The sequence below is a fragment of the Lagopus leucura genome, unplaced genomic scaffold, assembly GCF_019238085.1.
Source record: "Lagopus leucura isolate 7727_CA_CO unplaced genomic scaffold, USGS_WTPT01 Super-Scaffold_1, whole genome shotgun sequence".
In the NCBI taxonomy this organism is placed as follows: Eukaryota; Metazoa; Chordata; class Aves; order Galliformes; family Phasianidae; genus Lagopus; species Lagopus leucura.
Genome location: NW_024962250.1, coordinates 11,886,771 through 11,908,379, shown reverse-complemented (window position 1 = coordinate 11,908,379; position 21,609 = coordinate 11,886,771). Strand labels below are relative to the sequence as shown.

The following is a 21,609-nucleotide window of genomic DNA, read 5'->3' as shown; positions in this document are numbered from 1 at the left end:
TCCACCAGATGTTGGATAAATGACTGTTAGTGGAAATGTGCATACATGTAATTCCCTGAATCACAACAGACTTGGTGGACAAGAGTGCTAGAGATGACAATTGCAAAATGGAGCATATACATAAAATTGTAAATAAGTAACTAAGTCTCAGCTTAGAATAGTTTTTTTTTTCCTCTTCTTTTATAAACAATGCATTAAAATAATCAAGAACAGCTCTAAAACAGGATAATTTATTGAAGCACCACCAGCAGAGGATTTCCCTTCTCTGATAAGGGAACGAAGGAAACACTTAAAATGATCTTTATGAGCTTGTGACTTAGCTACATCAACAGACAGAGCTTTCAGTTCTAAAGATCTCCAAGTGCTTCACAAATTATTTTCAATGGAGGAAACTTAAACCTGTAACTAAAAGCAGTGTTCCAACTAAGACAGTGTAAATTTGATAGAATCAAAGCTGGAAATCTGGATCCTCCTGCTGCTCCTTATAACGTACAGTCACTATCAAGTGTCAGGCAACACACGTGCATATACCTTACAGTACCTGATGACTGAGGAGTCAAGCATGCCAAAAACAAAAGTAACAGGCTCAGTATTATTTCTATATTTATGCAGTGTTATTCAGTCTCTAGTGAAATGCGTGCATTTTTTTCCCTACATACTTCCTATTCAGGATACAAAATCACAGAGAGTGGCTGAGACTGGCAAGAACCTCTGGGTCCATCAGGCTCAACTCCTGTTCCAGCAGGAACATCCAGAAGGCAGTTCTCAAACCCAAGTCTAGGTGGCTTCTGAACATCTCCAAGGAGGAGACCCCACAACCTCTGGGCAGCCTGTGCCAGTGCTCCATCACCTGCACAGAAAAGAGCTGCTTCTCAGTGTTCAGACAATCTTTGAATCTTCTGTGTTTCGGTTTGTGCCCACTGCCTCATGTCCTATCACAAAAGAGCACCAAAGAGCTTGGATCCACCTTCTTTGCACTCTCTTTTCAGGTATTTATGCACACTGGAAAGATCCTCCAAGCCTTGTCCCTCAGCCTTTTCTCATAGGAGGGACGTTCCTGTCCCTTAAGCATTTTATTAGTTCTTTACTGGACTTACTTCAACAGCACAGTACTCCAGGTAGGTATCATCTGCCTCAGCCTGCTGTCAGTGCTTTTCCTAATGCATCCTAGGATACTACTGACCTTCTTGGCCACAAGGGCACGCTGCTGGCTCACGGCAGTCTGGTGTCCTGGTCCGTATCTGCAGAGCTGCTTTCCAGCAGGTCAGCCCCAGCCTTTTTATTCCTTCCTGGGAGCAGGATTCTGCACTTGCCTTTGTTGAATTTCAAGAGGTTCCTCTCAGCCTAGCTGTTTAGTCTGTCAAGATCCTTCTGAATGGCAGCACAGCACCCTGTGGCACCACCCACTCCACTCAGTTTCAGCAGTAAACTAGCTGAGGAGAAGCTTTATCACTTCAACCAAGTCACTTAATGATTAGTCTGCTATTTAATAATGATACTAAAATACACTTCCCTGACTCTGTTCTGAAGAGAAAATAATGGATTTTCTCATAAACTTTTCTTTGACTATGCTGTCAAGTTTTGTTCCCAACATGGTTCCATATGGACTGAATACAGAGAGGTTCTTTCAGAAAAACAGTTGCCATTATACTGGGATTTAAACTGATATCATAAAGGACACATCCAAAGATCAAAAATTAAGATTTCATAGTAAAAATATTATAAAACATGAGAAATAACACTGCGCCTTCAATTTGCACCTTCAATAAGCCACTTGTTTGCCAACACCTTTAAAAAAGCAAATTGAAAAGAATGGAATTATCTCCTAGGATATTATATTGTTGTTTACCAAGTGTATCAGTTGGATTGACAGATTAGGAAGAGGACAGCCATTTGAACTAAATAGTAAGAACATGACAACAGAACTAAGGATTAAGTTTTGATGACTCATAAGGATGATACACAATGCAACATTTCTTGACTTTCATTTTTTTTCCTGTCTGTATCTTGATTATTATTTTTCTTTGACTGTTTTTTTCTTATAAAGTAAAAAGAATAAGAAAACTATCAGTGGAAGTAACATGCCCCATGATTGAAACTGTCAGAATAAGTGGTTCAGAAATGAAATCTATATCACCAGGAAACAGTTGTCTGATATCAAAAGCTGCTCTAGTTAGCCACTGGGCACCTCTCAAAGATGAACAACACCTCTTGGACTGTTGTCCCTGCATTTCTTACCCAGGAAGGAAATCTGTGCAGAGGTGGTGTGGGAGGTTTACCTCCTGGTTCAAGGACACCAGCCTTAGAACGCACAACTTCTCTCTGTTCTGTAGGTAAGTGGTTAATCTCACACATTCCAGCTTCTTCCCTCACCAAGTCACCTTCTGTCTCCATCTTCTCCAGCACTGCGTCATCGTCAATGTCTGTCTCCTCCACTGGCCTGTGACAGACTGAGGAATCTTTTATGGGCTGGAAGGTGCTAGCCTCGAAGCTCATTACACGACAGGAAGAACTAGTACCTGACTGTGGTTGACTGTAATGTCTTTTGGCTAGTTGGATACTGTCTCTTGGTGTACTGGGAGTTCGTATTTTTGGAAAGGTCATACTTATGCTAAGTCCATGTTCTCTCTCTGGACGGGTGGAACATGCTGTAACGGCAGATGCTGACACAACTAGGGGTGGCTCAGCAGTTTGAAGATGGCCCTCAAAGATGCTCATTATTTCTCCTGAGAAAGAAGAATCCAAACAGTGGGAGTGGAACCTGGCATTCAAATCATCGGGGAAGCTGGCTCTGTCCAAAGTCACTTGTTTCAAGGTGCTCACAGTGCTATGGTTACTTGCTAAAGATGACGGGAAAGTCAAAGCCCCTAGGAGTTTTGTAGGCACGACTGGAGGATCCAGTGATGTGGGATCAGAGCACCCTAGACTGTGTTTTGAGCTTATGGCTGAGAACGTGTCTTTCTCTGTGGAGAGATTCCAGCTTGATGGGTCAGTCAAGAGCTTCAGTGTGTTCTGGGAAAGCAGAGATTTATCCTCTTCTTCCTCAGTAAAGTTATCACTGGCCAGGACTATGTTTGTTGTTGAATGGACACGTTTGGTCAATCCTGTCTGACACACCTGTCTGAAAGCAGGTGCAAGGAGCCCAGATTTCTGGTCAATCTTCTCAGGATAAGAGACCTGTGGTGCTCTGGGCTTCAGAGAATTACAGCTCCAAAGAGATTCCAAAGGAGGAATGCTGGTCATATCTATGATGAAGCAGAATATATGGTTAGGGCATTCAAATTCTTTACCGTCAAAAATGTTTCTTGCTAATGTAATTTGTTCCAGTTGTATTTCAGCAGCAGCCATATCAAGACAGGCTAGAGGAGAGGCTCTGACCTAATCAGAACTATAGCCATCTCTCTTCCACAGGGACAGTTACAAGAGGAGTGTTAAATATTTAGAATGGTACAGAAAAGATGAATAGGAAATGATTAAATGATTAATCACAGTTTCTTACAGAAATGGAACTGAGAGACACCTAATGAAATTAGAAGGCAGTGTGTTTGAAATTCACAAAAGAAAGGTTTTTTTGTTTGTTTGCTTGCTTTTTATTGTTGTTTATTTTTTCTCCCTGGTCAACCAGAAGACAAGATACTGACCTAGACAAGCTTTCAGTTTAACCCAATAGAGTAGTTGTTTATTTCTTACTTTTATCCATATTCATGTCTCTTGTGTTAGAATTGCTCAGGTTGGAAAAGACCTTCAAGATCATCAAGTCCAACCACAACCTAACCATACCACCCTAACTAATAACCCTCTGCATAATCATGTCCCTGAGCACCACATCCAAACAATTTTTAAACACATCCAGGAATGGTGACTCAACTACCTCCCTGGGGAGTCTACTCCAGTCTTAACAGCCCTTTCAGTAAATAAGTTTTTCCTGATATCGAACCTAAACTTACCCTGGCACAACTTGAATCCATTTCCCCTCATCCTATCACCTGTCACCAGTGAGAAGAGACCAACCCCGCTCTTAAGACAGACATAAGAAGGAAATGCACCTGTCTACACAATGTTCTGTCAAAAACCACCTAGGTGGCCCGGAATACTGGTTAATGTGGATCTTTTGTCTTCAATCCTTCCATTCATTTCTACTGAATGAGAACTTTAGAGGATGAGAAAGTGTGGATACAACTTTGAGTAGCAGAGGATATTATTTATCCAAGAAACCTATGCTAAAGCCCTGCAAATTTTCTGTGGCTCTTGCTCACCATAGCAAGCTCCTGTGGTATTCCACTGGATACTATAAACTCAGGCCTTTATTTTCTAGCACTAAGCTTAAGAAAGAACACCACAAACAACCATGTTGTAGGTTCAGTCTTTCTTCTGTACTGTTAGAACAGGGACAACAAACCTCAAGGAGCAGCTATGCCTGAAGAGGAGATCAGGGGAGGCTTCATGGCAGCTTACAGCTTTCTCATGATGGGAGTGGAAGGGCAGGTGCTGATTTCTTCTCTCTGGTGACAGCAACAGGACCCAAGAGAACAGCATGGAGCTGTGTTAGGGGAGGCTCAGGTGGGGACAAGGTTCTTCACCAAAGTGTGTTCAGGCACTGGAACATGCTCCCCAGTGCAATGATCTAAAGCCTGCCAGAGTTCAAGCAGCATTTGGACAGCACTCTCAGACAGAGGGTTTGGGTGGTCCTACGAGGAATCATGAGAGGGACTCAGTGATCCTTGTGGGTCTCTTCAACTCAGGATGTATTCTGGTATTCTGTATTCCGCACTGCATCTGTGCCAACACTCCTGCAAAGCTGAAAGAAGATTGGGAAGAAAAACTCCCCAGATCTCCCTAGGCCAGGCTCATCCATGTTTTGGTGGTGGGTTTTTTGTTTGTTTTTTTTTTTTTTGGGTTGGTTGGTTGATTGGTTTGGTTTCTGTTAATCTAGAAGTCTAGAGCTTTGCCATTTTAATCTTTGGTTGTGATAAAACCCTATTTCATTTTTTTCATGTCTAATCTTCTCAACTACTCTTTTCTAGACCACTAGAAATTTCTGGAAGTCTAGCTAAGCTACATACATAATTTCCTGCAAGATGGGATGTGGTCACTTAATCACTTAGTGATTTTCACTAACCTTAGCATTTATATTCTGCCTTATTGAAAAGCAGCAAGCCACAACATGCTGTATAATTTGCGTAAAGCTGTGCAGAGTCACATTCACCACATATTACGAAAAGCACTGCTTGAACAAACTCCACAGGAATTGTTTAAACTCCAGAGAGATTTAAGAGGAAGTAGAAAAACGCTGAAGACACAAAGTAACAAAGGGAAGCACAAACAGCAGAATAAATCACCGTTAATTGTGGAGAGGCCAAAGCCCACTTTCAGAAATACAGCTGAGAAAAAGACAATCAGAGCTGTTCTGACCTTGGCAACTGATCCCAAGAAACTGGATGCTAACAAAGCTATTCCTAACACACAGGCCTGACATGCATTTTTGTTAGACTGAAAAAAGCCATTCATTTTAAGTAAAATTGATAGTTTTGCAGCTTGCTAGATGTGACAGTAGATGAAGCAGAAAAGCTCTTAGTATTAGCATGGCAAGCAAAAAGATTTGTCCCTCTGCAGGGGCCTCTGAATTTAGCCTGGCACGGTGAGACCAGTGGGGAATAGAGTAGAACTATTTACTGCCCAGAGCACTGGGCTACAGGGAACACTTAATACCAGATTATTAACGCAGCTTACCAGCCATTCACTTTTTGTAAACAGCTAGAGCCAGAGGGGATGAGAAAAACCCAGCCAATAAAGCATTTAGCTAGAAACACGGTGGGATTTAGAAGGAATCTTGCCCTATTATTTGTGGAGTAACGGGAATGCCAGAAAAAGATTTCTGCAGGAAAGAAGTACCCCCTGCCTGCATGCCCCATGAAGTTCTGAAAATCGGCTCATCTTAGGTGATCAAACCAAGCACAGTGAAAAAGGGAAAGAAAAAAGGGAGAAAATTGGAAATATTCTCCTCTTTAAAATGTGTTGCAACAAAATATGCTGATTTCAAATTCTGGAGACCAAAGATCTCCATCTATCCTCCCTTCAGGAATCACAAAAGTGCAAGCAATATAAACTGCTTATTTCACCCCAACCCAATAGCAAAAAAGAACCGAGCTTAGAAAGCCAGATAGGACAGCTGCTGCCTTGGCCCACTCAGTATTCAGTTACTCAATTCAAATGTCAGCAGAGGAGGCCGGCCTCTGAAGATGAGGATGCTTCACATGAGAAAGTGAAGTGAAATACCTCAGAGGTTTCTATTCTGCACCACTGATGTTTTCCTACAGAGTGCTTTTAATTCAGGATCTCAGTGGTTTACTTCATTGGCAAAATGGGGAGTCTACATTCAATCCTTCATGGAAAACCAATGAAGAATATTTTAAGACAGCTAAACAATGTTATTCCCATTTTAAAAACAGACCCTTTGAAAAACAGAACAACTGTACTTCTTGCTCAGTGATGTGTTTGTTTCTGACAAAGTGAAGAATGTAACTCAGGAAGGCTGACTTCTACTCTTGAGATGGTTAATAGGCTACAACACCAGGTGAATGCAATTACCTTGCAACGTGTCCTGAAGGGCTTCAATTTGCTCAGTCAGCCTCTGATTACAGTTTTTCAGGTGGTAATTTTCTAGCTCAAGCTATGAAACAACAATAAAAAAAACTGAAAATTAATGCATAATGTGTATGTGCTTGTGTTCCTCTACACAGAACAAGTCTTCAACTTCACTTACATTCAAGTATCTGAACAGGAAAATGGAAAAAATTAGGTGAATTCTACCAGTCACCTCCTCCTCAGCAGCACTACTTACACTTACCTGCACTTTCTCAAATCACCTGTCTATTCTATTTGTACCCCTCAGATAGATCTTTTAGTTTTGTTTTCTGCTGTTGTTTATCACTTATTCCCATTTCAGAAATAACTGTTATGAAAGAGACAATCAACAGCACTTTTCTTCTATGTGTAAACATAGATCCCCATCTGCTGTATGTGTATGTCTATTGTAACCATAGATCCCCACCTGCTCTAGAAGACCAAGGAAAAAAAATGTTATGCATTTGCAGTTTTGCCTTATGTCTGTAAAGGAATCGTTAGATCGTGGCCTTAACTGGTGATTGAGCACCTGGTGATGGAGTATGGCTGGCCCAGGAAGCACAGGTGCAAACAATTTATGTGTGCTTCCCACATGACCAGAAGGGATGGACCCAGGGTCCACTCTCCCTTCTTTCCTGGGCTCCTTTAAGGGCTAGCCTGTAAAGGGAGAACATCTCCTAGATGAAGGCTGTTTCCTTAAAAAGGATGTTCCATAGCCAGAGAGCTTTGTCACTACCTGGGTGAGTCATTTATTTATTTATTTTTGTGTGTATGTCTATTGATATTTCTAATGATGCTTTGCCTGGTATTGTAGAGAATTTGTCAGAGGCAGTTTCATTGCTTCATAGGGCAATCAATGTCTTTGCTTGAAGCATATCAGTGTACAATCTTGAGCACAATAGTGCACCCAACGAGGCTTTATTTTTGATTATTTTTGAATTAAGGCTGAAACTGTACTTGTGTTGCTTTCTAGAGTACTTCATTTGCAATGTAGATATTAAGTCCTTCAGTCACCTATCATTTACACATGTATGGTGTGCACCTAGGATCATCACACAGCATGATCTTATTGCTAATAAAGACACAAGGTGAATGCATGGTCCTGGATTCTCAGCAGTTCACTCTAAGTCAACCCCTTTGTTTCCCTTAGGTTGTATCAGTCAGTAGTGTAGATGCCCCTTAAGTTACCTCATATAGCCGAATTAAAAAAGCAGCGAAGTTCTCAAGCACACAACTGCAGAGGTAATCTAATGAGTTTACGGAATCATATCTCAGTATAACTAGTGTCCACAAAGACTACTACTTTCAACTCCAACAAGTTGTTTTTTTTGTTGTTTTTTTTTTTTTTCTTCTGGTGTAAGTTCTGAAATGACTTTCCATTAGAATGAAAAAGAAAGGCTGGATAGACTCAACTAAGGCATATTTAAACCTGAGCATGACCATCGTTACCTTTTCATTGCTCTAAAGAGTATTGAATTGCACCCAATTGAAGGTGTATGTCTACAGGATGGTTGAACATGAGAGCATAGGTATGAAAGAATGTTAGGTAGGACAACAGGGATGTAGTGTGTCATGAATGGCAAACTACGGAAGAACAAATGATAATGTTTGTGTTACAGCTGCTTTGTCAGGAAGAAACACAGAAACTGCAACCTCAGAGAAGAAGGGAGGTAGAGGAAAACTGTGGAAAAGCCATTTGTGTTTAGTTGATGTAATAACATTCTACAGAGCCTGTGTTTGGGCACTAATGACTTAGCAGTCATTCATAGTTTGTCTAAATCAGTAAAGTAACCCTGAGGGGTAACTCTACTCCTGTAGTTGAATGTGTGCACTGGGGAGAAAAAAGGCTGAAAGACTCTCTGGCAGACTGACTGTCTTCAGACTATTGTTCCTATAGAAGAGCATACAGGCAATGCAGCCACTGCATTTACCCATAGGCCTTGAAACTTGGTAGCAGGCTGCAGACTCACCTCTTTCAGCTTAAATGTTACCCACTCTTTAATCTTGGCAGCTTTCTCTTGAATGATTTTGGCTTCCTCAGTCCTCAGCTGTTTCTGTGTAAAAAAGAATTCTATGCATTAGGATGTTACAACTGACAGTTTTCTCAGTGGTTTACTGCATGAGTTGTTCACTGACAATCCTATTATAAATGTAAAACTTAAAAACTCCGTTTGGACATTACTGTCTAGCTAACCACTGAAAATCAAGTTCTTTAAGTCACCTTATGTAGTCCCTGGAGTCAAATTCACAGGATTATTTTAAGAGCCTGTTGTGGAATAGCAAGCCTAGCTTACGTAATGATTGCCCCTCTCCCATGGTTTTAAGTAGTCTCCAAGTTTTCCTGTTTTAGTGGTTCTGCAGTGTTGAGCATCTGTAGTGTCCTTCCTCTCACCTCCCCACCTTGCAAAATACACCCTGCTGGCTGTGGTTAATGAAGAATTAAGCAGTGCCAGTACGTGATATTCATAAAACAGTGTAATTCTTGCAAGCAAAAGCAATTCATTTGCTGCAAGTACTTGTGTATGGTAACGATTAAAGACATGAGATGGAAACTAGCACACAAACAAATTGTTAGTAACGTGCAGTATTAGTAACTTTCTTTGAGAAAGTAGATTAAATGAGTAAACAGATCTAAAAGCTTAAGAATCTGATCTTGAAACAGTGAGATCTGCCAGGATGTTTTTTGTTGGTAGAAGTAGCTGTATGTTTACATATTGATGCAAGCAGTTTTTATTCTACAAAGCAGTGCTATGGAAATACAGTTGACTTGTACAATGAACGTTTTTCTCCCGAGTAGCTGATTGAGCAGCATTGCTACATTATTTCTGCAGGTGTGTTTTCTCAGCTGCATTTTTCTCCTTTCCTGAGGATTTCTTCGGCAAGGCACTAGATAGGCACTATTGTCACCTGAAGCCTTCTGTTGATCTCCTCTATGGGTTCATCACGAGCACTGTCATAGAAAGGCGTCCTATTTACATTGTGGTTTAAATGACTACAAGGAGAAACTAGTACTAGAGGCATGGTAGGGAGTGGGAATGTAATCTATGTGATATATTCAGCCTTTAAATTCTTTCCTTAAAGGGACAAAAAGTAATAGTTACTGGTAGCAGTTGGTGTTGTCAGCTTTTCTTTTATTTGCTGATGTGTACAAATATCACTAATTGTGAAAACAGAAGTGAATGTCTTTTTTCTTTTTTTTCTTTTTTCTTTTGGGGGGGGGGGGGTGTTTTTTAAAAAAAAAAACCCACAAAAAAACAAACAAACAAACAAAAAACCAACCCTGAAGAACATAAGTTCAGTTACTGGAACTACTGTATTTATGTGGAGTTCATTAAGTTGCCACATCTTAGCATCACTCTTAATCACTGCATGTTTTTAGTCACCATAGCTGCACATTTAAATGCTTTTATTCAAAAATGAGCTTCCTGACCTTAAAACAGACCCTGGCAACACTATGGGCAGCAATAAAATTTGTAGTAGAGCACAATGAAATAAAAGTAATCTAATCACATGCTTCAAGAGGAGGATTTATTTAGTTTTTTTTCTCTCTGAACATAGCTGTATGTGTTCCTAATTATCAGGTGCCAGTCTTTGCTAGAGTCATAATATTATATGTGACTGTTGATCTGAAATGATCAAACAAATACAGTGGATTTACTATAGCCCTCGGAATAAACATCATATAGTTATGCTTTTGAATCCCTAATAATTCAGGAAGCAAGTGACAAGTGATTCAGAATATTGCTATACCACACAGTGAAGTACAAAACCAGTATTTCATTTAGGGTCCTAAACCAGACTAGCAACATTATGACAGCATTGTGACAGAGTTTACTAAGCCCAATCTCCAAGCATAACCAATTTGCTCAGGCACAGCACCCACAGATGCAGTTATTGTGCCTAAATATCCAGGAGCAGCTAGGGATTCATTATGTCCCATGCTATTGTGTGGTGCAGACATGACCTCAGTGTCCTTTTATTAATACTGTGAACTCTACAGCTTTCCCCAACCTGGTGAAAGCAAATAGAATGGCAACATTACAGCACCAAATGAACTTCCAGAACTCCCACTATCTCATTCTGCTTTGAAATTAAACCATTGACTCAGAGAGAGTGTTATTTGTCTGAAATTGTCCTCTTTTTCCTGGAATAAAAAGATTTCTGCTAACAGAAATGCTTTTCCAACTTCTGTTTATTTATTTTAATTTAATCACACCTTGTATTTATGGGTAAATCAAAATTCCTTTCATCTTTGATTGCAATGACTGCTTCTAGACTTTGATCACTCTTATAGCTCCTTCTCAATGTCTTGTTTTTCTTCCAGAAGAAAAACTTCATCTACGTTGTTTCTGAGTAAGATGGACCAGGGAAGTGACCTGAAACCAGAGACCGGTGCCTGACCTCCACACACTATACTTGATCTCAGTAAGTACCAACAGCTTACCAATCTACTTTGATTTTGAATTTATCAATCAGTTAAATTGAAAGTGCAACTCAAACACCAAAATTTTCCAAGTAAAATTCCGATGAGGAGTTTCCATTAAAAAGAAAGTGATTTACTTAGTAATATAAGATTATCTCATTCCTCATATTATAAAGTAGACTACAGGGCCAAGGCCTTTACAAGAGCTGAAATTTCTGCTGTCAGTTTAGCTCCTGTCATCCACCAAATGAGAATGGAAAAGGCTAAGAGGTTGTCTTTTATACCGAAGGCATCTGGCAAGACAAGAACTGTGTCAAAGAATCCCTGAAGACTAGGAAAAGCCCCTTCCCAAGATGCAGCCCACACTGAGTCAGAGATGAGCCGTGCAATGAATCTGTAGAGCAATCTATATGCTAGGAAGCCAGACAAACACCTAGATTTGAGCATTACAATTTAGGGTGTCACCACTGATTCAACAGTACTGTAAGCCCTCGAATGATATCTATTAATCTTTTGTAATGAAGAGACAAGTGCTACTGGGGCTGAATGAAGGGTTTGTCTGAAAAGAGAAAGGAAGGAGAAAAATCTCACTGAGGAAGACATCATTTGAGTTACCTTCAGATCCTCTGCAAGAGGCTAATGTGTAATGGAGACAAGCTGTACCTTTGAACCATATGTTACGAAGTCCCTCCAGCTCATGAAGTCTACAAATCTGTGTGCAGAAGAGGCCTTTACCTGTTTTGCTAACTGTGTCTCCAGTCTGCTAATCACATCTTCCTTTCTTTGCACTGTACTCATCAGCTCTTGATATTTCCTGTACAGAGTGCTGTTTGATTCACTAGTCTTCATGTTGGCTAGTTTTATCTCCTCTCCCATAACTCTGACCTGTAAGGACAATCAGAGGGAGAACAAAAAAAAAAAAAAAAAAAAAAAAAAAAAGGCAAATGAAGGAGCTGCTTCTTTAGCAGTAAGACCCTTACTCACGGAATATTTATTATTTCATATTTTTGTAGTCAGAATAGGAAGAAAAAACCTTAACTACTGTTTACAATAAGGATATTGTCCGTTTGTTTGCACTGCAGAAGGTGTAACAGCTGCAAACTGGAAAATGAACACAAACACACTGTGAATTGTTACATACTTACATGTTATCGGTCAGACAGACTGTGCAGGCACTACAGTCTGTACAGATATTTAAGCAAGGTACACCACGTTTTCCTCCTTTGCAATACTACAGCCAGTTTTTTAACCCCATTCAGCACCGAAGTATACACCAGAACAACTTTTCTCTATGATCTCCAGCTTAAGATACTGTTTTGGTAACTTGGTAACAATTTGGTAAGCATATTTTTATAGATCTGCCTACTCTTGAGCTCCTGTGAGTGCCAACACTTGGTGATTGTCCTGCTGAGATAAACAATGTAGTGCTCCCTCACTACTGACAGGTTTCAATGCTTTAAAATTTAGCTGCTGCTGGAGCCTTCTAAATTTTTAATTGATTTTGTAAACTTCACTTTCTTCAAAATCAATTTGTCTCAATATCCCAGTCTTTTTTTAATCTCTACTTCATCATAATGCAGTGGATTATAAATCTTCCATTCCTAAAATGGATTTCTGCTAGCTTAATTCAAATGTTAAATGCAGTATTAACAACAAGAAGATATCTGACTCCAGTGCATTCCAGACAGACTGAATCTGCAAAATAACCAGTTCCAAGTACTGTTAATTTGCCCTGAGTTTGGAACCAGGAAGGCAGAAAATGGGCACTTCACAGGGCCTGTGCAAGTGAGTTATTCATGCTCTGTTGAACAGACTGCACCTCATACTGGCAGCTGCATTTTGTTCTTCTGTCTCTCTATGTTAAGCAGAGAAGAACAATGCCTCTTACTCATTCCGAGTAAGAAAGGTAGGCACTCAATATCTGAGCCAGAAAACTGAGCCTGCTGAGTCAGATGCGTTTTCATTAGAGTTTAGGGTGATTATAGTGGGGGAAAAAAAAAAAAAAAAAAAAAAAAAAAAAAAAAAAAGATGGCTCCTTCTTTCTCTATGATGCCCAAATGTTGACTCTGTGCTAAAGGCAGAGAGTGGGGACTGCAAATACATGATTTCTTTAATTGAGGTTGGCAGCTTCAGGGAGCCCATTGAATTAACAAATTCAATCCCTCAGAATCCTGGAGTGAAAGAAAACAAGGGATTTTACACTTGATGCAGAGCCCTCTCATTTGTAAGCTGCTTCTCATTCATTAGAAATACATTTGTTAGCTGAAAGGAATGGCCCTACTCTATTCTGTTGTATCTTCCAGCTGTTAGGTAGCAGCAAGGAATGCCTCTAGCAATGTTTCTCTATGTGGGGCCAAAGTGCTAGAAAGGCAGACTATATAGCTTTGAAGGTTGCTGGTCTCTGGGACCTACCCTATACAAAGCTGCAGAACCTTCATTTGCCTTAGGGTGCCCCTTCTACTCCTTCCCAGTCAAGTACTGTTTTGCTCATTCCCTGGCTTGGATTTGACTTTCCCTACATCTGCCTCTTGGTATCATTGCATCTTCCTATATCATAGACGCTATTCCTGATGCAGTAACAGCCAACATTACCTTTGTTCATCTGTTTTTGTGTGAACTTATTGATATTACTCTCATGAACAATTTTTGTTCTTGGTTGACAATTGACTGATCTTGCCTAGAGGCCAACAGCATGCAGCTAGTATCCTTCCTAAATTTATATTGGTCAGAATGAAGAAATCTCACCATTAATACAGAACTGGTGGAGGTTCGCAAAACTATGTTTTACAGATGGAAGTTCCTAATTCTGAGGTGGTGTTTTCCAGTGCTTATAACAGTCTGTTCAGTCCTTCACAGCCAAAATGCTTGTCAGCCATTCCCAACCATCTTGGATGGTTCTTAGTTCTATGCTTTAATCTCTGACACTATGCTCAGTCCTGCAGTTTTTGACCACTGGGAGGGAGCTGGTTCAATTCAAAGCCTCCATTTAGCTGTTGCTTGCAGTGATGCAGGAGCCCAAGCCATCTGGCCCTTCCTGGCTTGTGTTACAATACAATTGTGTTTTACAGTGCAGACTGTATAATAATATGCTTCCTAAAGTTACATTATTCTTTGTCCATAAGCATGAAGTCTTTCTGTCTACTTAGCCATTACTCAAGGAACACAGAAGTACTAGCTTAGAAAACACACCTAATTTTCCAATGGCTACAGTACAGTGCATCATATCTTGCTCTTACTGCTTTTCTCTGTCTCATTTAGTGCAATTACTGATGAGAAGAAAGACTAAAATAACTGATTGGTTTTGCAGAGATGCTATGGTTCTTCTGCAGAACTTTTCTACTTCTAGACATTTCTCTACCAGTACTGCTTATATATTTATTTTCTGAGGACCTGCCAGACAGCTTTATCTCTGCAGTTTAATCCTGAGGTACTACATCCTCTAGCTTTTCCTAAAATTAGTGTGCCTGTCATAAGTGAGGAGGTAAAGGCTGTAAAGTAGAGTGACATATATAAAGAACTGGTTTTCACTTAATGTGGACACATTTGGGAAGCTGTTCATAGTTTAGACTCAAAGACCAGGAAATATGACCTGAATATCCATTTAGTGTGGTAAATCAGTGTTCCCTAGTATAGTACAAGGTGCTGTCTGTACGCTAAACTGGAGGGAGTTTAGAGTAAGTTCCTACTTGGCTTGCACCAGAGCAACATAAGAGAACATCTTACCTGTTTTTCTGCATCCTCAGCTCTTTGCTCTGCTTCTATCACTCTCTGTTCCAATTCTTGCATCTTCAGAGCCAGAAAAGAAGTAGGGAAGAGGGGGGGAAAAAGAAATAATCATCACCTGGAGGTTCATTTGTTAGAATTCAAACCTTCCATTCCTTAGGTAGGTCACAGATTTTTGGCATCTCTTGGGTTAATTGGTCAACTCTGAACCGCGGAAAAAAGCCTTTGACCTTTCCCAGTCATCTGCCCCAGTCTGAATTTACTGGAATTGTTTCCTCATTAGTGAGCTTCATCATTCATTACATGGGTCAAGAAAATAGTTCCAAATTCTTGACCTCATCTCTACAATTTATGTGCCATAGGCTGTTCCTGCAAGAAGCCTGCCTACAGTTCATAGTTTTTTCCTGTTTTCATTTCATCTCAAATTTATGATGGTGAAGAAAATAATCACACTTTGGAAGTCCCTCAGCAGGTTCTCTATTATGTCCCTTTATAATCAATGAATATTTTGGTTTAGCTTCAGAAGTATCCTAGACTTGTATCTGATAGGATTATGAATGTTCTTAGTTTTCATTTTAAAGAACTTTGCAAACTAATGGTACTTAATCTGAGCATTGCTTCTACTGAAACATGATCTACAGGTAAACAAATAGCTTCATTACTTGTGAAATACAAATGCATTCAGTGTTCTTCTAACAACTTAACAATAATCTCCCCCACACCTCTGTTTTCATGTGTTTATTTTTAAATAGCAGTAGGATTTCATTTGATGTTTGCAAGGTCGTCTTCCATCCTCCCCTCTATTTGATGGGTCTCAGGTTTTAGTCCAGTAATATCTATGTCACTAAGTTTCAGCCATTGAGCTACACTGAATTTTCAGCGTTTACTAGTGTTTTACTCATGAAAGAATGAGAAAGAAATAGCTTCAGTAAATTAAAAGAATCATGCCTCAAGCAGGAAACTTGACTGCAAGGGAAACTGAACTTCTCTTTGATACATTTTATGACTCTGGATAAAAGTCAAGTTGGACACTATTGGAACAGTATCAACGCTTTTGGAAAGGGAACTTCATTCATCTTGAGTTGATTACCCTGAAGGCAGATGCCAGTATTCCTATGTTTTCATTTACCATCCTTTAGATGGCAACAAGACTCCTCTTCATATGTTGATCAAAAAGAGCAAATTGATACCTACTGAAAAACTTATCAGAATTATATGCACATAGACACATCAGTGATCATGTAACTAAAAAAAGCCATGACAAAGGAATGCACACCATGGAAGTTAGAAAGTGCCATGTGTAGATACCTATCAGATACCTATGTGATAATTATTATTATTTTTTCAGTATAGCAGTCAAGGACAGCACAGTTCATGGAGCTTAATCTCCAAATGATTGAGGGCACTTCCTTGGCAGAGAAGAGAGATGCTACGAAAGATTACCCAGACAGCCGAAGTCATAAAAAAGACAGAGTATTTGAGAAACTTAAGAGACTGAGGTCTAGGCAGTTAACGTTACAGCAGTTGTCTGGGCACAAGCCTTTGTCCATTAGGAATAGTGGTCTCCTCAGGCATTTTTCTGTCAGTCTTGGAATAGCAATCACCATAGACAGGTAATAGCAATTGTGCCGGCAAAAGACATGCAAACTGGAAACGTAATACACTTTAGAAAGCGAAGGCTGTTTCTAACAGTAGATTCTAAGTCAGTTTCTTTTAGTTTTCTCATGAAATGATGGGAGCTACATTCTCAGCGCAGTTTGGATGAATCTGTAGACTTTTCCCCAAGGGCTATTCTTTTAGATGTACAACTGGATTCTTCACAATGGGAGATCTCCATGAAACACTCAAGTTATTTTAAAAGGGCAGCATTGTTCTGGCTGAAAGAAAAATACTTTATTGTTCCAGCCTCAAGACAGTTTGTTTTTTATTAGTAGTTGTCCTGGTTCTTGATCAGGATAAAATGAATTAAGTATGTTGGGACCATTCCTGATCACTAAAGGGTTATGAAACTTCTTGTGCAATCAAGATGATCTGGCTAAGTTCCAGGCAAATCAATTACATCCTGTCACCCTAATCCCCTCTGTAACCTTAAATGAACTTGCACTTTTCTTAACTTCCTCTACTATGTTGTTGGGTTGCCCTACTATGAACTGTTAAGTAACCACTGCATTTCTTGTAGACGAAAATGATTACTTCACCCATCCGTGGTGCCAACTATCTCACTGGAGAACATTAAATTTTAATACATCCATGCTTGTAACACTCTTTCAGATCCCTCAATGAACTAATAGTAATATTCGGTATTTACATGGGTCCTTTCATTCAGAATGCTTTATAATTTGACAAATGCTACTAAATAACTCGACCCAGTTCACATAGAAAAAAATTAGTGGCAAAGCAAATCCAAGTAACTCTTCTCCCATACACTAGCTTGTATGAAGAGAGAAACAGGCCCAGTTGTACAGCCCTCATTGCATGAGACAAAAGAGGCTTTTTTAAGTGTTCGTTTTTATCGAATTAGTACAGAAACTGGTAAAAGCTAGACAGATGGCCCTTAAAAGCTGCAAAAGATCCTTCTATTTGCCATTCAGATAGGCTTTCTCTCTCCTGACTGCTCAGAACATGCAAAATAAAACTAAGTAGAAAAAAGTTCATGCATGTTTCAGCCTCAATTTCCTCTTGTTCTCTTCAAGAGCTCACTTGTAACCAGGTCACTGTGCTGCCAAGACAACAGCTTGCAGTGTCACTCACCAGCAGAGCAGCCAGAATGGAAACAACTGGCTGATTCCAGAGACAACGGGCCCCTGCTGATGGCTGAACCAAGTAGGCATCCATGGCTATTGCATGCTAGGGGAGTGCAGGAGGACAGCAGAGTGCTGCCTGGGGCACTGTGCTGAGGCACCTTGGCACGCTCACCTGCAGCCAGGCGTGAGCCAACCCAAGCGGTGCTGCTGGAAAGCTGAGCCCAGGTTACTGATGTGGCAGCTCACGCCATGTGAACTGCGGTGCTGGCAGTTAAACTGCTGGGTTTTAAATTCTTGTTCTGAACAGTGATCTAGATTATTTTGTCTAAGCGGATTTTAAGAATCTGAAGGATTTAAAATGTTAGCATGCATTGTACTACGAGTGATTTTTTTTATTTTTTTTTAATTTAGTTTTTTGAGTTAAAATAGCAAAATATGCCTTTAAATCCAAAAATTAGTTGAAGAATGATTTAAAGTTGGGAATCAGGTTTCCAAGCCTTCAATCAGTAGCTTTTCCTGACAAAGCCATGTTTGATTTAAAAAAAAAAATAAAATAAAATAAAAAATCCCATTGCTAAAACCATATCAGGGGTTCTCAGGAGCACCACAGGTTGGCCTCACAGTTTCAAATGGTGTCCATTTCTCGAGATTCTCTATCTTCCCTCAAAACTCGTAAGAAATGCAGTACAATTTCAAAAATGTCTATATTTCTTCATTCTCACAGATGGACCCAAGTATAAACAGAATCACAGTTGCTATAGAATAAAAATATAGATAATATCTCTAGATATTATGCTATAGATAAAAAAAATCCCTGAAATTGGCATTATAAGGCATAATACATGCATCTTTTTTGGTTCTGCATCACTGCCTATCTGAGTAGAAGGAGGCACTGTGGACAGGAACCTTGACATACTATGGGGCCTGTAGGGAAGAGAAATAAACCTCTGAGGAAGTAATTGCAGAACAGTTGGGAACCTGAGACAGAGGAGACTTGCCATCAACTGTGTTCAGTGGGAACATCACATGCTTGAGCGCCTTCTCTAGGTTCTTGAGTCCACCTGTGTCAGGAGAGGACACGAGCTGACACACATTCGTTGGTGCTCTGCCCTTCCTGTATGACATTCAGAGTAGGAAATTGCAAGCCTGATAGCTCTTTGACCCTCCAAGTGAGCCTACAGGGTGCTGTACACGTAGTTACAGAGTAACCTGATCACTGAACCAAGCAGATCCTTAATTTTAACAGAGAGAATGTTGCTTTGACCAAACCAAATGGGTGGGTGAATTGTCATAGGGCCCCTTCCTTGAGCAGCCCCACACAACTGATTACAATTTTGTTCTCTGCTGTGGCTCACAGACATCCCTAAACAGACAGTCTGAGAGGTGCCTGCCAAATTTGCTCTCCAAAATATTGGTAGATTGGTTTCTCTGTGTTCTGGGGAATAGTCAAGAGTTAACAAAGCACATGGCTACTTCTCCTGCATTATGGAGTCTGTGGAGTGCTGCACATCACAGTTGTCGCTACCAGACTTGCACCACATGCATACATGATTCTTACACTCTTTTGTCTAAATCAACTTTATGACTACTTTTAACATTCTCAAAGGCAAACAGTATCTAAGGTCCACCTCCAAATCTACCTTCAAAAGATGAACAGGGTACTAGAATTGCATTATTTCTTAAAACTACACGAGAGGTGGAGTCACTGTCTCACATAAAGTGTAAAGCATTAGTGGAAATGTAATTAGACTGAAAGCAACAATAAAAATCACTCCCCTCTGAAGTTGTTGTCATTTAAAAACACAACAAATAAAGACAAACCAGGCAGGCTTAAACACACAGAGGTTACGTAACCCAAAATGGAGCACATCTATCATCAGGTATAGCTTAAAAGCATTCAGAGTAAGCTGCATTCAGTCACAAAGATTTCAACTTTTATTATTATTGGCAAAGCACGACTGAAAGGAATTGTACTCACTTTGATAACAGTGATTGAATGGCTGAATAATCTTTAACTGGACTGAAATACTGTAAGTCACATTTTGAAACAAGGAACTCCACAGTGAATTACAAACTTGGATAATGTGCAAATTAGAGCTTAATGAAAAAGCTTGAATTCAAATTGAAACGTAAACTATTTTGAGATAAAGAAAATGTACACCATGGTGGAAACAAACAATCAGACAAAAACAAATAAAACAAACAAAATCCCCACCAAAAATACCTATATCAAAATCTCTAATCTTTGCTACTCCTCTCCCCTAAGATTGCAGGCAAGTTCATATAAAGCACTTCAAAGAGTTTGGTAGGAGTTGCCTCAAAACGAGATACTCTGCAAATTTCTAACATTCTGATCTTGAAAAGCATCTTAGTTCTAATCTTCAGCATCTCCAGAATGTTTTGACTGGTTATGCAATATTATTCTAACATTATGGCAATACATGTACCACTGCCCAGTCTTACAGTATAATTTCTCATCTTATAAGCTTTTCTATTGCCAAACCTACTACTATAATTACAAGAATCCACCTTTGCTCTGTAGCTGCCTCACACATTAGAGGTTCAGAATCTTGCTATGGTGTTTTTCAGTAGTTAGAATATCTGGTGATTTTCCAACTGCAAATAGGACTTTGCCTGATGGGTCAGTATTTAGAGAACTTTTGCTTTCCTGCTATAATTCAGAATGAAGCCGAAGTCACCACTGTCTCACCTTCTCAGCTAACAGCTCTCGGATCTTGCTTGCCTGCAAGCGGAATTTGAAGAGCTGGGACTCCAATGCAAGGCATCGCTTTTGCCAGTCCATACAGCTGCCACTCTCCTCTGTGAGTTCAGCCATTGTGAAGTTATTTGTTCACCTGGGATACCTTCTCTGGTGCTCTAAAAATCCTAGAGAAAAGAAGGGAAAAAAACCCAGCATTTTAAACGGGCAAACTTTTCATTCCTTAGGCCTAGTCTTCCTCAGTTTAGTCAATAGGACTGGGAACAAAGGTGATTTCTTCCACAAGCCGACTATGAAGTGGTGCTATCCCAAGTTATAGACATGCCCTCTGCCAGAAGTTTCTCTTTCTAGTGCTGTTATGGATAAATTGATCATACAACAGTACACCAACTTGCGCTGACCTTGCTAATGGTCAGGATGTGGGTAATTATGTGAACTCAGGAGAACTTGCCCTCATCACCCTCTCAGTGGGGAGAGAATGATGGTTTCTAGCTGATGAGCAGGGATGAACTCCAGTGAGCAGTGATACCTTCCACAGACACAGCTGCATTTGGAAGACGGTGGAAATCTAGAAAATGGAAGAGCATAACTGCATGCAGCTACAGATATTACAGATGAGCATAGTGAAGCATTTAATCATACGAAGGACAGTCATTAATGGGTAACAGATAAATATTCAAATAAACTTTTACCTTTAGACTAAGTAATTTGCTAGTGCATCACACTGCAAATTTCACAGCCATTTTGCCATCCTTACAGCCCTGCTCAGGCTTTTCCTATGAACTAGAAGTGTTTTTCCCCCCACCTTCTTCATACCAGTATGGTTGCAAACTCTCAAGTCAATAAAACTTTTAAAATATAACTCACTCATTACCAATTTGAGACACCAGTGTCTTACATCATGCAGACTGTCGAGAGAAAGTGACATATGAAGTAACACTGTCCACAAATTGCATCCAATTCTTAGTTAATCTCAAGAATTCCTCTTCCCGTCTGAAAAAGACAGTGAGCTGTCCTATCAGCTCTAAGTCTCAGAATGACTTTTCAAGTCCTGCTCTCTGGAAAATGTAAGGCAATGCACCTGCTGCTCAGCACTGACAGCAGAGCTGGACACGAGGCCTAAGGAGGAGCTAGAGATTCTCTTGTGCTTTGTAAGGTCTGTGCTCTCCTTACCAGCCAGCTGGCATCCAGGTTTTGTCATATCATAAAATAAACTTTTCTAGCCTTGAACAGCCCCAAGTCTGGGCAGGACTCCTCTCCACCATTTTGGCATATTTGATGTTGCAATAGGACCTGCCTACAAACAGGGATAAACAAAAAATCAGAAGAAACAAAGTTACACAACATGAAACCCTGAAAGCTTGTACATTTTCTCA

General features: G+C 40.0%; 1 protein-coding gene across 1 annotated transcript in view; it reads right to left on the bottom strand.

The window, feature by feature from the left end:
• Positions 1-20,380, bottom strand: part of PLEKHH1 (pleckstrin homology, MyTH4 and FERM domain containing H1) — a 46,365-nt gene extending 25,985 nt beyond the window's left edge. The window contains 6 exon segments of the mRNA XM_042866437.1: positions 2,239-3,245; positions 6,589-6,670; positions 8,595-8,678; positions 11,783-11,932; positions 14,771-14,833; positions 20,225-20,380. Of these exon segments, the coding sequence (XP_042722371.1) occupies positions 2,239-3,245; positions 6,589-6,670; positions 8,595-8,678; positions 11,783-11,932; positions 14,771-14,833; positions 20,225-20,350 (1,512 nt within the window). The 5' untranslated portion in view covers positions 20,351-20,380.
• Between the last annotated feature and the right edge of the window lie 1,229 nt (positions 20,381-21,609).